The sequence below is a fragment of the Carcharodon carcharias genome, chromosome 17, assembly GCF_017639515.1.
Source record: "Carcharodon carcharias isolate sCarCar2 chromosome 17, sCarCar2.pri, whole genome shotgun sequence".
Lineage (NCBI taxonomy): Eukaryota > Metazoa > Chordata > Chondrichthyes > Lamniformes > Lamnidae > Carcharodon > Carcharodon carcharias.
The window spans coordinates 76,738,675-76,754,988 of NC_054483.1; the positions used below are offsets into that span (position 1 = coordinate 76,738,675).

Consider the following 16,314-nt stretch of genomic DNA (forward strand, 5'->3'; position numbering starts at 1 on the left):
CAGCAACTGGTCATTTTTATCATACCCTCTTATAGAATTGAAAATCAGCCTCCAGCACTGAAAATGAGTATGATATTAAAGGGCAAAAAATATTTACCAAAAAAAATCAAATTTGTAGCTGGATAATCTATTACATGACAAAGGTGTTTGGAATTCCATGACACAAAAGTACATTTTCAAATTTAAAAAGTATTTAAACTTTTGAGCCTGCAGGGTGAATATTTCATGACATGCCAACATTTAACATTTTCTCCCTTCCATTAGTAGTAGTAGTACATTATCTATCGCACACAAATTTAAAAGAAAAAGAAAAGTGTGAAAATCCAGCATCTAAGGTACAGGCACAACTTTATTTAAAAAATAGGAGTATACTGTTTGTTCTCTGCAAACAATCTGCTATGGTTTTCCCTGCCTTTAAAATCTTTTCTCTCCTTGACTGATGGAGCAAGCAGTATAAAGGGATATGGTTCATAGTAGAGCAAAACAGAAATACAGACCAGAAAAGCCAAATGGCCAGATTATGCATTGTAACTATTAGTTTAATTCATGTGGATTTCTGCTATATATGCAAGTTTTCAGCTGTTCAATAACCAAAAGGCTAAAAATAGTAAGCATAACAGTATTGAAAGGTTAATACTATTGTTGATTTAATTATTTCTCAATAAAATTTGCAGCTGGAGTGGTTAGGAACACACCTTGCTCATTGTACCACACAACTCACTATGTAGGATTCAATGAAGAAGGTAGGCACTCAAGAATGACTAAATTGTATTCACCTAAATGAAGGGATTCACACTGTAAAAAGAAATTAGAAGAAACTTTGGAGTTAACTTACTGCATTGAAATCATTCCCAAACATTAGTTAGCATATGTTATGCTTCAATTCTATATTAGGGTTTTATTTGGTATTCATTCAGGTGTTGGCAGTTGTTAATGTAGATGCCAAATGTCAACATGCTTTACATCAATGATGTATGATGGCTCTCGGAAAGAGGGACCAACTTCTGTAACTAACAATACAGATGGAGAGAAGAAACCTCCCTGAAGGCTTGAGGGGTTACATATCAAATACAGAGAATAATAGATAAATGCAAGTGATTTTACAATATAGTAATCTCAACAACTATTACAGAAAAATTAAATTGAAAAAAATTATACCAACTGATTGGTAACTAGAGGGCAAATATTTAAAATCATAAGCAAAAGAACGAAAGGGGATAGCGAATAATTATTTTTATTTTATGTTGAGGGTTGTTAGAAAATGGACTGCCAGATATACCAGAAAAAGTAGATGAAACAGAATTAATAATAGCCTTTAAAAGAGAAATGAATCAATGTTTGCAAAATAAAATTTTAAAGAGCATCATGAAAGAGTAACAAACACCATCAGGAGGATGTACGAGCATGAATGAACACTAAAGTTCCACTCACTCTGACCCAACCTCAGAAAAGGCAAGCTATTACTTTTGGGCAAAGTTAAATTTTCCATATCATTTTTATGGCACTTCCGATCAAGAATATCAAACTGTACTGAAAAGTCAATGGTCAATGATCAATCCTGCAAGCAATTAGCTTCAAATTAAAAGTTGTGTAGCTTCAGATGCTTACAGGCAGCAAAAACAGAAGACTTTAGTCCCAGAGGGTCATGAGAGTTTGTTAACTCACCACATTCATCAACCCTCCAAACTCAATGACTTAGTCTTCTGAACCATGAAGAAAGTAGAGGCCTGACATCCACCGCCCCCACACCCACTCCCCTTTTAAAAAGTTTATATATCTTGTATTCATGATAGTGGTTTTCTTCCTTTTGGAGCCTTCTTTGCTGGTAGTAGGCATCACTTACACCAACAACCAATAAATGCTTGCATACTGACTACACATTAGCTATACTGAAATGTTAAATGATCAAAAGCTGATTAACTGGAAATAATGGGGTGTAAAAGAACAATTAATTTGACAGGCCATGGTGAACAAACTTGAGATTCTTTAAAAATGTTACATAATCAGTAGAAGCCGTGGATGTTATACATCAGTTCTAAACATGAAAGTTAAAGTTATTGGAATATAGAAAGCGGTAGCAAACTAGTTAACATATTGGCCAAATAATGGGAAAATTGTAATGATCAACAGTAGAAGATCTCAATGCACAGTTGTGAATAGCAGAGTAACTCCAGGATTAGTTCTGAATCCAGTTATTGAAAAAATACATAAATTCCTTGGTAATGGTTCAAAGAAAAATGTTTGAAGAAAGGGATGAAAGTCAATGGTTTCTCAGACACTTAGTAACTAGGCAAAATAATTTAGAACTTATTTGAGGAAATACAAATTGGTATGAAAATAGGACATAAGGTTCTGAAACTTGAAGGCTGTGCCTCAATGAATTAGATAAAAAAAAGATTAAGGGCTTGACAAAACATTGAAGTCACAAAAACAATTACAAAATCAAATGCAAACTAGCCCAACTTGTAGCTGTGAGCTAAATAATAATCTGCCAAGAAGCATTGGGACATTAAATGAACCTTACACAATTACATAAAAAACTGAATGGGCAAATTGTAATTTCGGTGCATAGAAGGGGTGAGTGTATAATGTGTTCAAGATAAAAAGAAATGGCACTCATTGGTATTTTACAAACATAGCAAACTAAATTCCATACTTACTGTCCTCTCTGATGGAAGACTCTGCACTGGCAGTGGCTTATTGCAAAATTATTATTTTAACCTATGAAAATACATTGAACGCTGAAAAAGCATCCCGATTAACATTTATTACAATCAAGTAGAACTGCTATAGTCATTTATGTAACTCGGATATTAAGATTGAGACTTGATATATGTATAGGTTCAAGTAAATCAAACATTCCATTGTTTCAGGAAATTGTTGAAGTGGTAAATGATACAGAGGGAATTGATCAGTCACCATGGTAATAAGAGCTCCAGATGTGTCTTTGCCTAATAATGTAATTTTCATCACCAAGAGTGAGATTTGACGAACATTTCCCTATTTACAGAAGCTTCGCAGGTACACAGAGATAAAAATATGACCACAATAGATATGTACGACATTAGAGATAGATATGACCAAATATTCTACTTCCTTCGTTTTTCTTTCCTACACAGGACCATTGTGTTCGCCATTATGTCCTGCTTACCAAAGAGTATGTAAGATGCAAAGACCTAGCACTCCCTTCATGATGAGTTAAATGCAGATTTGAACATTATGGTGAATAAAACACTTTTCTTTAAGCAGAAATTTGAAGTAGCTGTGTAACAAAGCAGTAGTTTTTCCACAACACCATTTAACTGAGTACATTTAAAGAAGAATCAATAAAATAACAAATGCAAAGACTTTTACCTCTGATTCACTACATTCATCAGGTGAATCCTGGTGGACAGCCATTTGATACTTGGAATACAAAGCTGCTGATTGGTTAAAGGATTCAGTGAAATCTGGGTCATCAGAGGAAACTGGCACTAGTTTCACCTTCAGAGCAGGGGATCCATGTAAATTTGCAAAGTAAGCAAATAATTGAAAACATTTTTACAATAGCAAGCTCAAGTAAACTTGAAGATTTACCATATGGTCTTACCACTGAAGGCAAGAGTAGTGCAGGTTCTCCTCCATATCCAGTTCAAAAACCCATTTAAGTTTATCCTATTCCTACAACCAAACGTCAAAATAATCTGAAAAAATTTATATGAATAAATGTGTTTTTTTTCCTATGTCCAGCTTCGGCATAAATGACATTTTAATTTGCACCTGATTTGTAATTTTACATCTAACACAGGCCAAGTTTCCAAGCTGCTAACAAATCCATGCGTTTTCAAATTGGCTCCAAGTCAGGTTGCTAGGTGAGGCACACCAATCAGCCTGGCTCTTCCCTTGTGTGCAAGTAAATGCTCATTGACAAAGCAGAAAAATGGATCTGAACAAGAGATCATAAGGAGGCTTATATTGCTGATTTAAAAACATCTATTAGTTCCATTATAAATCTTAAGGCATATTTATACCACGGGTGATTTTTAGTCACATCTGGAGGGAAGCAATGTGAGGAGATTTCTTTTATGGCAATTTTAAATTAATCATGCCTTATTAACAAATCCCCAACAAGAAAAGTCTTTCCCTATTCAGCCTATCAAAATCTTTCATAATTTAAAAGAACTACTCCATGAATCGCTCCTTAGCCTTCTCTGTGCCAATGGAAATATTTACAGTACCATATACAGTTGTAATGCTCTTTCAACAACGGGAGTTCCAAAAACTAGACATAGTCCTCAAAATGCGGCTTACACATTGTCAGGACGATGCCCAGCTGGAGTGTAAATCCAGTGCGAGTTTAACTTAATCTACGAACTGCTCAATGGGACTTTTTTATGTTAACTTAAATGTTTAGACTGTGAGAATTTTCCTCCCTGAGTTCCCACAGCAATTAAATTCTAACTGGTGGTTGAGATCTTTGCATGAATATAACCAGATATGTTCAGAGCTCCTCCCAGGACAATCAGTTTCAGCTTGAGATTGGTATTATTTTACATCAAAATAGATATCTCTATATTGGTAAAGTAGCATTATAATCAATCAAATCCTAAAGAATAAAATGGAATATCTCTATTTTTAAAGTGTTTTAGCCACTGCTTGGATCAGACCACAAAATCAATTTTTTTTAAGAAGTGTAAACTAAAAATATGCATAATGACTAAGGATTTTCAATTTTGTCTATTTCTGAAATTGGAGTTTTTTTTCATGTAGATGAGGACAAGGTATCACAGGGCTTATCCAAAAAGGTTATAGTTTAAGGGAGTACTTTATAAAATGTATATGTGTATATCTTTATGCATTATGCATACATTATCTTCTTTTCAGATTATTCATTCTCACTGATTTAGTGGTATTTATTTAGTATCTCCTTAACCATTTATTTATAACCCACTGTAATGTAAAGGGAAGAAACCATTAAATAAATGTATTTTTTTCTTCATGACTTTAAGTGATAATCCTTTCACTGGGCTGGTTGCTTTACCTCTTAATTTTATGAATTATGTGCATCTCATTCTGACCTGGTGTTCAGTTGCTTTATCAGGGGGATCCTTGTGGATGGCCATCTGGTACCGTTTATAGATCTGGTAAGATTCCTGAAAAGTTGCTTTGAACTGGGAGTTTGGTGGAGATGACCTCACTAGCCTCACCTTCAGGAGGCAAGAAGAAAAGGGAATTTATTAAAACAAGGAGTAAGAATAGCTAAAGAACCATTTATTAATTCAAATTTCTAAGACTTAAGGAAACAAAAAGATCTTTGTTACAGAATTGTTAGTTTCAACAAGCTCACAGTATGGCAGCATTATTCCAATATTGTATTGGACAATCTCATTTAACTCTGTAGTTACCATAAAATAATATATATAAATTACTTACTTTTTTAAAGACTGCTGTAAAATGAAAGATTCATTGTTGCGCCCTTCCATGAATCATGTTATATTTTAAGTGTGTCATCAACCTTTTTCAGAATGCCATCATTCAATGCTTTGAGCCAACGTAACATGCTCCACATGATACGGTTGTGCAATAGTAGGAATTGTTGAATTTATTCCTTCAATTGAAGGCCATTTTTATGTATATTAACTTATCATGCAAAATGGCTCATAGCCATTTGAAACCTTATAGCTTTCACACATTTTATATACACACACACACGCCTCATAAGATATATATGCACACAGATAACCTGTTAATATAAATGCATATTATAAAAATCAATGGAGAGATCTGTTTAAAAAAAAATCAGTGTGGATAACTTATCAAGTCAACACTACTATTCACAAAAGTGAACTTGATTTTGTTTTGAATATGTCTATAGGTATTTAAACACATAGGTTTTAATGTTACCTGTCCAAAATTATATAAAATCAACAGCTTTCATACAGAAATACATTTACACAAAATTCAATATTAATTGCGACTTTAGTTTGCACATTTTATTTACTTGCTCCTCACTCATTTTTTTGTTAGTTTACATGCAAGTTTTAGAAAATATTTACCCAATTTAGGTCTAAAAACTTCGACAGGAGAAGATCTTAGTCACTGTTAAGCTTGCAGATCAGGCAAATCTCATTTTCATCATACCACAAATTACTCATAACAACAATTACATTCAATATTTTGGGAAATGAAAAAGGTCACCAGTCAGTCCCTTCTGACTGATCTTGATTTGTTCATGGGGTATGGGGACTGTTGGCAAGGCCAGCAATTACTGCTCACCCTAAATGCCCTTGAGAAGGTGCTGATGAGTCACCTTTGTGAACCACTGCAGTCTGTGTGGTATAAGTACTCCAAGTGCTGTTAGACAAGGATAATGAAGGAACAACATGTATCTCAAAATAAAGGTGATGTACAATTCAGATGGGAATTTGCAGGTGTTGGTGTTCCCATGAGCCTATTGCCCTTGACCCTCTATAGGTAGTGGGTTTGAAAGGTGTTGTCAAATAAGCCTTGGCAAGTTACTGCAGCGCATCTGGCAGTGGTAGGGGGATTGAATGTTTAACGTGGTAGATGGGGTGCCAATCAAGCACGCTGCTTTGTCCTGCATGGTGTCAAGCTTCTTGTGTTGTTGGAGCTGCACTGATCCAAACAAGTAAAGAGTACTCCATGGTGCCCCTCAGCAACATCAACCAAAAGCACAGCACTACTTTTCACAAATATTGCTGGCACCCATCATAATCCTTCTCAACTCCTTCACTGTTGCTAAATTATCAGATTGCTTACCCAACATCTATATGAACATATGAATTAGGAGTTGCCGACCGCTCAGCCTTTTGAGCCTGCTCCACCATTCAACAAGATTACGGCTGATCTTATTGTAACCTCAACTCCACATGCCCACCTAACTCCAATAACTTTTTACTCACTGGCTTATCAAGAATCTATCCAGCTCTGCCTTAAAAATATTCAAAGACTCTGCTTCCACCGCTTTTTCAGTAAGAGTGTTCCAAAGTCTCATGACCTTCCAAGAGAAAAAAATTCTCATCTTTGTCTTAAATGGACAACCCCTTATTTTTAAAAAGTGATCCCTAGTTCTAGCTTCTCCCACAAGAGGAAACATCCTTTCCACATCCACCCTGTCAAGACCTCACAGGATCTTATATGTTTCAATCAAGTCACTTCTTACTCTTCTAAACTCCCGTCTAACTTTTCCCCATAAGACAACCCACCCATTCCAGATTAGTCAAGTAAACCTTCTCTCAACTGCTTCCAATGCATTTACATTGTTAAATAAGGAGACCAATAATGTACACAGTGGTCTTACCAATGCTCTGTATAATTGAAGCATAACCTCTCTAATTTTGTATTCAATTCCCCTCGCAATGAACAATAACATTTCATTAGCTTTTCTAATTACTTGCTGTACCTGGATACCAACCTTTCACGAATCATGCACTAGAACACCCAGACTCCTCTGCATCTCTCAGCTCCGCAATCTTTCACCCTTTAAATATGCTTTTTTTTAAACTCTTTCAGCCAAAATGGACGATTTCACATTTTCCCACATGATATTCCATTCGCCAGATCTTTGCCCACTCGCTTGACCTATTCTACAACTCCTTGTAGCCTCCTTATGTATCTTCAGAACTTACTTGCCTACCTATCTTTGTATCATCAGCAAATTTAGCAACCATACCTTGGGTCCCTTTATCCAAGTCATTTATATAAATTGTAAAAAGTTGAGACCCCAGCACTGATCCTTGTGGCACACCACTCATTACATCTTGCCAACAAGAAAATAGAAACATAGAAAATAGGAGCTGGAGTAGGTCATTCAGTACTTGGAGCCTGGTCCGCCTTCAATATAATCATGGCTGATCCCCTATCTGAACGCCGTACTCCGACCCTCTCCCCACACACCTTGGCAGCTTTAGGGTCCAGAAATCTATTTCCTTCTTAAATATATTCGGTGACCTGGCCTCCACAGCCTTCTGTGATAGAGAATTCCATATGTTCACCACCATTTGAGTGAAGAAGTTTCTCTTAATCTCAGTCCTAAATGGTCTACCCATACCCTGAGACTGTGACCCCTTGGTCTAGACCCCCCAGCCAGAGGAAACATCATCCCTGCCTAGTCATCCAGCCCTGTCAGAATTTTATACATTTCAATGGGATCCCCTCTCATTCTTCTAAGCTCCAGTGAATACAGACCTAGTCGGCCCAATCACTCCTCATAAGACAATCCTGCCGACCCAGGAATCAGTCTGGTGAACCTTCAATGAACTCTTATGGCAAGTATGTTCTTCCTTATTTAAGGAGACCAAAACTAAACCCTACGATGAAGTCCATCAGGACTCGAGCACTTGTCAGCCCGCAGCTCCAACAATTTTCTCAGTACTGCTTCCCTGGTGATAGTAATTTTAATTTTGAGTTCCTCCCTCCCTTCTATTTCCTGATTTACAGTTATTTCTGGGATGTTATTTTTACCCTCTATAGTGAAGACCAATGCAAAATATCTGTTCAATTCATCGGCCATTTCCTTATTTTCCATCAATAATTCGCCAGGCTCACTTTCTATAGGACCAAAGTTCATTTCAGCTCCTTTCTTTTTTAAATATCTATAGAAACTCTTACTATCAGTTTTTATATTTCTGGCTAGCTTTCTCTTGTACTCTAATTTTTCCCTCCTTATTAATTATTTAGTCATTCTTTGCTGCTTTTTATATTCTTCCAATATTCTGACCTGCCACCCATCCTTGTGCAATTATATGATTTTTCTTTAAGTTTGATACTATCTTCAAAATTTTTAGTTAACCACAGACGGTGGGTCCTCCCCTTGGAATTTTTCTTTCCTGTTGGAATGTATCAATTTTGTGTATTCTGAAATATCCCTTTAAATGTGTGCCACTACATCTCTAATGATCTGTCCCTTAACCTAATCCAGTACTGGATGAGCAGAAATTTTCTCCAATTAAATACCGGGAAAACTGAAGCCATTACAAACTCCGTTACTTAGCCACTGAACCCATCCCTCTCACTGGCAACTGTGAGACGGAACCAGACTACTCGCAATCTTGGTGTCATATCTGGCTTAGACATGAGCTTCCAACTGCACATCCGTGTCATCACTAAGACTAGCTATTTCCACCTCGGCAACATCACCCAACTTCACCCATGCTCAGCTCATACATTGCAGAAACACTTTATTACCTTGGCACGTAACTATTCCAATGCAATTCAGGCCGGCCTCCCACATTCGTCCATAAACTCAAGGCCATCCAAAATTCTGCTGCATATGATCTTACTCATTCCAACTCCCATTCACCCATGAGCTCTGTGCTTTCTGATTTACAGTGGCTCCCAGTCAATGCCTTCATTTTAAAATTCTCATGCCCATTTTCAAATCCCTCCATAGCCTCTCTCTATTTCTGTAATCTCCTGCAGTCCAAAACCCTCCCAAAATATGTGCGTTCATCTAATAGTGACCTCTTGAGCATCCCCAATTTTAACTTCCCTGCAGCTTCCTAGGTCCAGCTCCTTTGAATTCCTTCCCTAAAATCTCGAATTCTTTACTTTTTTTTATTGTTGGAATGTGGGCCTCACTGGCTAGGCCAACAATTGCCCTTGTTTAGAGGACATTTAAGGGTGTGAACACTTGGAGAGAGTGCAGAAGAGTTTACAAGAATGGTTCCAGGGATGAGAAATTTCAGCTATGAGGAAAGATTGGAGAGGTTGGGACTGCTCTCCTTGGAAAGAAGGTGGCTAAGAGGAGATTTGATAGAGATGTTCCAAATCATGAGGGGGCTAGACAAAGTAGATAGGGAGAAGTTGTTCCCACTTGTAAAAGGATCAAGAAACGAGAGAGCACATATTTAAAGTGATTTGCAAAAGAAGCAAACGTGACTTGAGAAAAAGTTTTTTCACACAAAGTGGTTCGGGTCTGGAATGCACTGCCTGGAAGTTTGAAGGAGGCAGGTTCAATCGAGGCATTCAAGAGGGCATTAGATGATTATTTGAATAGAAACAGTGTGCAAGAGTACAGGGAAAAAGCGGGGCAATGGCACAAGGTCATAACACTCATTTGGAGAGCTGGTGCAGACATGATGGGCCAAATGGCCTCCTGTGCTGTTAAAATGCTGTGATTTAAGAGTCAACCACATTGATGCGGATCTGGAGTCACATGTAGGCCAGGTAAGGACGGCAGATTTCCTTCCTTAAAGGAAGTGAACCAGATGGGTTTTTACAACAATCGGCTATGGTTTCATGCTCATCATCAGGCTTTTAATTCCAGAATTTTATTGGATTCAAATTTCATCATCTGTCATGATGGGATTAGAAACTGGATCCCCAGAGCATCATCCTGGGTCTCTGGAATACTAGTCCAGTGACAATATCACTATGCCTCGTTTTAACCTGCTCCTTGTAACATACCTCGCAAACCAAGCTTTTTGTCAACTCCCTAATATTGCCTTATTTGGCTCGGTGTTTAATGTTGTTTCATAATGCTGTGAAGCGCCTTGGGACATTTTATTAAATAAAGGCGCTATATAAGTTGTTGATGGCAATATTGTTGAATGTCAAGGTTATACTCTCTTTTGTTGGAGATGGTCATTGCTTGACATTTATCAGTCCAAGCTTGAATGCTGTCCATGTCTTGCTGCATGTGGGCTTGACTGCTTCATTATCTGAGGGTTGTGAATGGAACTAAAGACCGTGCAATCATCAGCAAACGTTCTCATTTCTACGTTCTGCCTGTATCAGCTTCTACATTATAATATTAGTAAGGCAAATTAAGATTGTAAAAGCTTTGAAGACAATATTAATATCTTCAACTCAAAATTGAGTTACTTTGACAAAAAAAAGTAATATTCAAATAAGCATGTCGTTAGTTAGTTTTATTCACCTTTTAATATTTTGCCAAAGACTGCTTACTTGGAGTGTTTGCACTTTCCTAAAAAGGTGCCAATATTTGGAAAGATTTAAATGTGGAAAAAAAGGGAAAGCTTAAAAACAGACCAATTTTTTAAAAAAAATTTACACTATTACACCTCATATTAGCTGTAACATGACACTGAACGTGACGGGTTATGGAATACCAAAGAGCCACATTCAATCACCAAATGACGTATTCTGCTGATCAAATTGAAGGGGGCGGGGGAAAGTATAGAAGCGAGCTAAATAAAGGCAACCTTCAATTAAAATCCACAAATGGCATTTCAGTAAATCATGAATATATGTTATGATTCACCACAACATACTGTAAGGAACATATATTTATATTTCTGTTGGACTTTTTATTTTCTGTTCGACTGTGGGTTAAAATGACAATGGCTGCCGGTTGAAAGACATGTCCACTGGAACATGATGAGAGATATATAATATGTTGCAGTCCTAGAACAGAGTGCGCCATGGAAGATAGGATAGTGATGGAACGGAGTCCTGGACCAAGGGAGCTGCCTGGCAACAACATTTTAATTGGCTCCAGACCAGGTAACCAGGTTTTATGTGAGAGCAGTGCAGCTGAATAACTCCCAGCTTGAAAGGAACAAGACCCAAAGCCTCTTTTCTCCTGTGTGTAGAAGATGCCAGTAATTCTACAATAATAGCCAGCTGGCTTTTTCTTCTCATATCTCGATAACCTGCTATCTCTCTGAAAACCCGTTAAGAGGCAAAGGGGAAAATCACTGTTAGAGACATTGTAAGGCAAGTGCTCAACCAGTGAACTAAATACTGAAAATGTTGGAAGACCACCTTGTGTCATCAATAAGAACTGAAAGGAATTTGAACTGCTAACTTCTAACTCTAAAATCTAAACTCTACCCTTTCTTTTGCCACTGGTTAAAGACAATTTGTTCAATAAATAGTTATTTACTTGTTAAGTTTACAAACATGGTGCTTGTATTCTGTTAACCTAAATTAAACAATTAGATGGGATGATCAAACTTTTCATGTTTGTTGCAGCTCAGGGAGCAATAGGGCTTGACATTGCAATGCAGTATCCCCAGTGAGTCATGACAATACATTTGCAATCTCAATTATACCATCCAGGGATAATTAGAACACAGGCAAGGTCATTCCTTGCAAAAAGTGAAACTCTCAAACAATTGAGTCAATTGTTTCAGTCCAATTTTTCAGAATCGACAGGACCCATATCGTCTCTGCTCACTCTCAGCCATATGAAGCTAAATACCTCAAGACAAAAACGATAACAAGGGGAATCATAAAACTGCTCCTTTTTAACCTGCAACTTAAAATCATCAATATTTCTGTTAAAAGGTTTGCAAAAAATCATTAAACAACTTTTCCAATAATACATCAAAACCTACGCATTAAAATTTCAGAACAAATCAAAAGGGACAGGTGGGTTTGACCTATCACTTCTTGTTTCCAAACAAATCTTGCTAAAATGCTTAATTTAAATAGAAGTGTAACTGTTAATGTACAGTTTCCCACAACTAAACAGTTAGTTAAAAATGATTTTTTTAGAAAGCACAAAATTAAGAATGCAAGGAACCATTAAGCAATATGGAAAAAGGCAAGCCACCTGTTGTTCTTAATATTCTTGTCAACTTTTAATATGTTTTGCTTGCCGGTTTAATTGAGAATTATATATACTTTTAAAAATGCTTTTAACTGCACCAAAAGTTTGTTTTGAAACATTGTGAATATTAATGAGTCATAAATATATGCATCCAATTTCCTCAGTTGTGTGTTGAATACAATTATTGGCGCTTTGGGCGATACTGAACAGAAGCACACTTAGTTTCCTATCTATACAAGAAACAGTTTGCAAGAAGACTTTTCAATGCCTCTACATTTATGTGCTGTCACACTAACATTGCCCTCTACTGATTTATTTGGGGATTGTAGGTTATTTATTTATGCCTGTTATGTTTGGGTAATTTAAGTTCTTCTGACTCACAGTGTCAAATCCATACCCAAACCTGACCTATAACTAACTACTTTTACTAACAAGCAAGCTCGAAATGGTTATTACTGTGTAAAGAAATCCCATGATAGAAATGATGATGGGTTCAAAAGGTTTGGAAAGTAATTTTCAAAAACTGAATGAGAATTACAAAACATGCATGAATATTGGCAAATATTTAGCTTTTTAAAAGCTTGTACGTTTTATTAGATTCTAATTCAGGTCCTACAACACTGTTTAAGGGAGAGAAAGGCATCATATATGGGAATCATTGACATCTAAAAATGTAACATAGGTCCTGGTACAATTGCCAATGAAGAAGTCCATAAGGAATGTTGACAGGTGACAGATCATTATCAATTATATTCATACATATTTAGCCAGAGCATGTAGTGGGGTGGTTGGAGAAACAATAAGGCTGCTAGCTTTTCCTCCTTGTTAATATTTGGATTAAAAAATAACACAATCCCTCAATCAAAAATGTTTGCGATTTTTTCCATAACATGGACATGTTTAAAAAGTTACAGGTGCTATATGCAAGATTTTAAGTTAAAGAGTAACAAGTTTTTACCACATTAGAAAAGCACCTTTTAAAAGTTTTAGTATCAAAATCAAGTATATTTACTCCAGTTTGTTATGAAATGTTCTTGAATGTTATCTATTATAACTTGCTATATTTTGGAAAGTGTTTGCCAGAAAAATAGTTTAAAAATTTGCCACTGGGAAAGGTAAATTTCTTTTGTTTTAATATATAAACAATCTAACCCCCCAACTACAAAGCTTGAGAGTCCATTAAATATATGTGGGGGAAAAAAAGCATGGATGCGAAAGATGGAAAAGCATAAATAATATATTGTGTTGAGAATGATAGCATTAGGAATGGATGCATCCACACATCTTTATTTTGTATTAACAATAATTGCAAATGCGATCAAACTTTTGCAAAATCTATTCAAATACTTAATTGCAAATGATGGCAATCTGATATTTAAAGCAAGGTTAAATGATCCAAAAAGGGCAATTTTAAATAGCCAATAAAGTGTTAAATTACTGTAAATAAAATAACTTTACCAACTGTGAATCTTAATCAACAAGGTTCTAAAGTATTGTGGTTAAAATCAATTTGCCAAATAACTAATAATATTAAATGGAAGGTATCTGATACGCACTATTCTGAATACAAGAATACTGGAAGACAAAAGGTCCAGGAAGATAAACCGTAGAAGTACCTCTAGTTGATGTACTGCATCTGGAGTTAAAGACTCAAAAATGAATTCTTCCAATGATTTTGGCCGATTTGCTTGAGGGACATGGTGCCCCAACAGGACAGTATGAGGGTTGGCACAAGAGGGTTCTTGGTGCTGGGATACATCAGCCACTCCTCTTTGCTGCTGCTTCTGAAGTAGTTTTTTCAATTTTATCTCTCTCCGAATATCTTTTGCTTTGCGGCAAGGTGGTTTAGTTGGATCTGCTCCTCTGCCTTTGGTAAAGAAAAAAAACTTGGTTCAAGTCCTAAAATTGGGTAAATTTTGATGAAATACTTCAAACGTGCAGGTGCTAATGCAAAGAAATCCAAAATAAAAACAAATATGGAAATACACAACAGGTCCATCCAGTAGTAATTAGGGACAGAGAAAAAGTTAACGTTTCAGGTTGATGACCTATTGTCAGAACTGGAAAAAATTAATGTAATAGGTTTAAAACAAGTCCAGAAGCAGGAAAGAATGTGTATTTATATAGCTTCTTTAACTCAATAAAATGTCTCAAGCAAACTTTGACACCAAACCATGTAAAAAGATATTGGGGGAGATAACCAAAAAGCTCGATCAAAGAGAGAGGCTTTATGGAGCATTTTCAAGGAGGAAACAGAGGTACAGGGTAGGAAACGCTGAGGGAGGGAATTTCAGAGCTTCTGTCTTAGCAGCTAAGGGCATGGCCACCAATGGTGGAGCGATCAAAATTGGGAATGCTGAAGAAGCCAGAATTAGATCAGTGCAGATATCTTAGAGGGTTGTGTAGTTGGTGGAGAATAGAGTTAAGGAAGAGCGAGACTGTGGAGGAATTTGAAAACAAGGCCGAGAATTTTTTAAATTGAGGTGCTGTTTAGCAAGGAGCCAATGTAGGTCAGTGAATACAGGAGTGATGGCTGAATGGGACTTGGTGCAAGTTAGGAACAAGGCAGCACAGTTCTGGACAGCCTCCAGTTTTCAGAGGGTAGAAAGTGTGAGTCCAGCCATGAGTTCATTGGAAGTCAATTCTAGAGGTTAAAAAAGGCATGAGCTTAAATCCATCCATGTGATGGATTTAAGTGGTGTTACAGAGATGGGCGTAGGCATCTTAATTATGATCAGCATGTGTGGTTTGATGCACATCTTGGGATCAACTATGACACCAAGGTTGCGAACTGTCTGGTTCAACCTCAGACAGAATGGAAAGAACTAAAGAGAAGGCAAGAGAGATTAAATGGCAAAAGGGATGATGGTGCAAAGCAAAAGGAGATGGGAATGGGACAATTAAAGGAACAAAATATAGGTCTAGAGGAGACCTACAGCTGTCTTCGAAAAAGAAAATGTGGAGCAAAGATTATGAATCTGAAATTATTGAACTTAATTTTGAGTCCGGAAGGCTATAAGGTGCCCAATCGAAAGATGAGGCACTGTTCCATAAGTTTAGGAAATGTTTGGCTAAGACAAATGTGGGTCCATTACAGGCAGAGTCAGGAGAATTCATAATGGGGAATAGAGAAAAGGCGGAGAAGCTAAATGATTAATTTGTGTCTGTTTTCACTGAGGAAGATACAAGAAATCTCCTAGATTTAGACATCCAAGGGACTAGGGAGGATGAGGAGTTGAAGGAAATTAGTATAAGTAAGAAGGTTGTATTGGAGAAATTAATAAGACTGAAAGTTGTTAAGTCCCTGAGACCAGATATTTTGCATCCCAGAGTGTTGAAAGAGGTTGCTATAGAGATAGTGGGTGCACTGGTGATCATTTTCCAAAATTCCATAGATTCTGGAATGGTCCCTGAAGGTTGGAAGATAGCAAATGTTACCCCACTATTTAAGAAGGGAGAGAGTGAGAAAACAGGGAACTACAGACCTGTTAGCCTTAGGGAAAAATGCTAGAATCTATTATAAAGGATGTGAAAAGGAATACTTGGATAATCATGATCTGATAGGGCATATTCCGCTTGGATTTGCGAATGAAAAATCATGTTTAACAAATTTGGAGTTTTTTGGGGATTTTTTAAGGTAGAGATTGATAGAGATTTCTAATTAACATTAGTGTGAAGGGTTATGGAGCTAATGTGGGTAAAAGGCATTGAAGTGTTCGATAAGCCTTGATTGTCTTGAATGGTGGAACAGGCTCAATGGGCTGAATGGCCTTCTCCTATTCCTATCTTTACTCTGA

The 16,314-nt window shown here is 36.8% G+C and overlaps 1 protein-coding gene across 9 annotated transcripts in view; it reads right to left on the reverse strand.

The window, feature by feature from the left end:
- LOC121289736 (arginyl-tRNA--protein transferase 1) overlaps positions 1-16,314 on the reverse strand; it is a 272,072-nt gene that overhangs the window by 217,368 nt on the left and 38,390 nt on the right. For 4 of the 9 annotated variants that reach the window (XM_041209426.1, XM_041209425.1, XM_041209424.1 and 1 more), the window contains 3 exons: positions 14,134-14,384; positions 5,058-5,186; positions 3,355-3,483 (listed from right to left, as the gene is read on the reverse strand). In XM_041209426.1, the coding sequence (XP_041065360.1) occupies positions 3,355-3,483; positions 5,058-5,186; positions 14,134-14,384 (509 nt within the window). The remainder of the gene's footprint in view (positions 1-3,354; positions 3,484-5,057; positions 5,187-14,133; positions 14,385-16,314) is intronic. The other 5 variants (XM_041209432.1, XM_041209428.1, XM_041209433.1 and 2 more) reach the window with 3 other exon arrangements.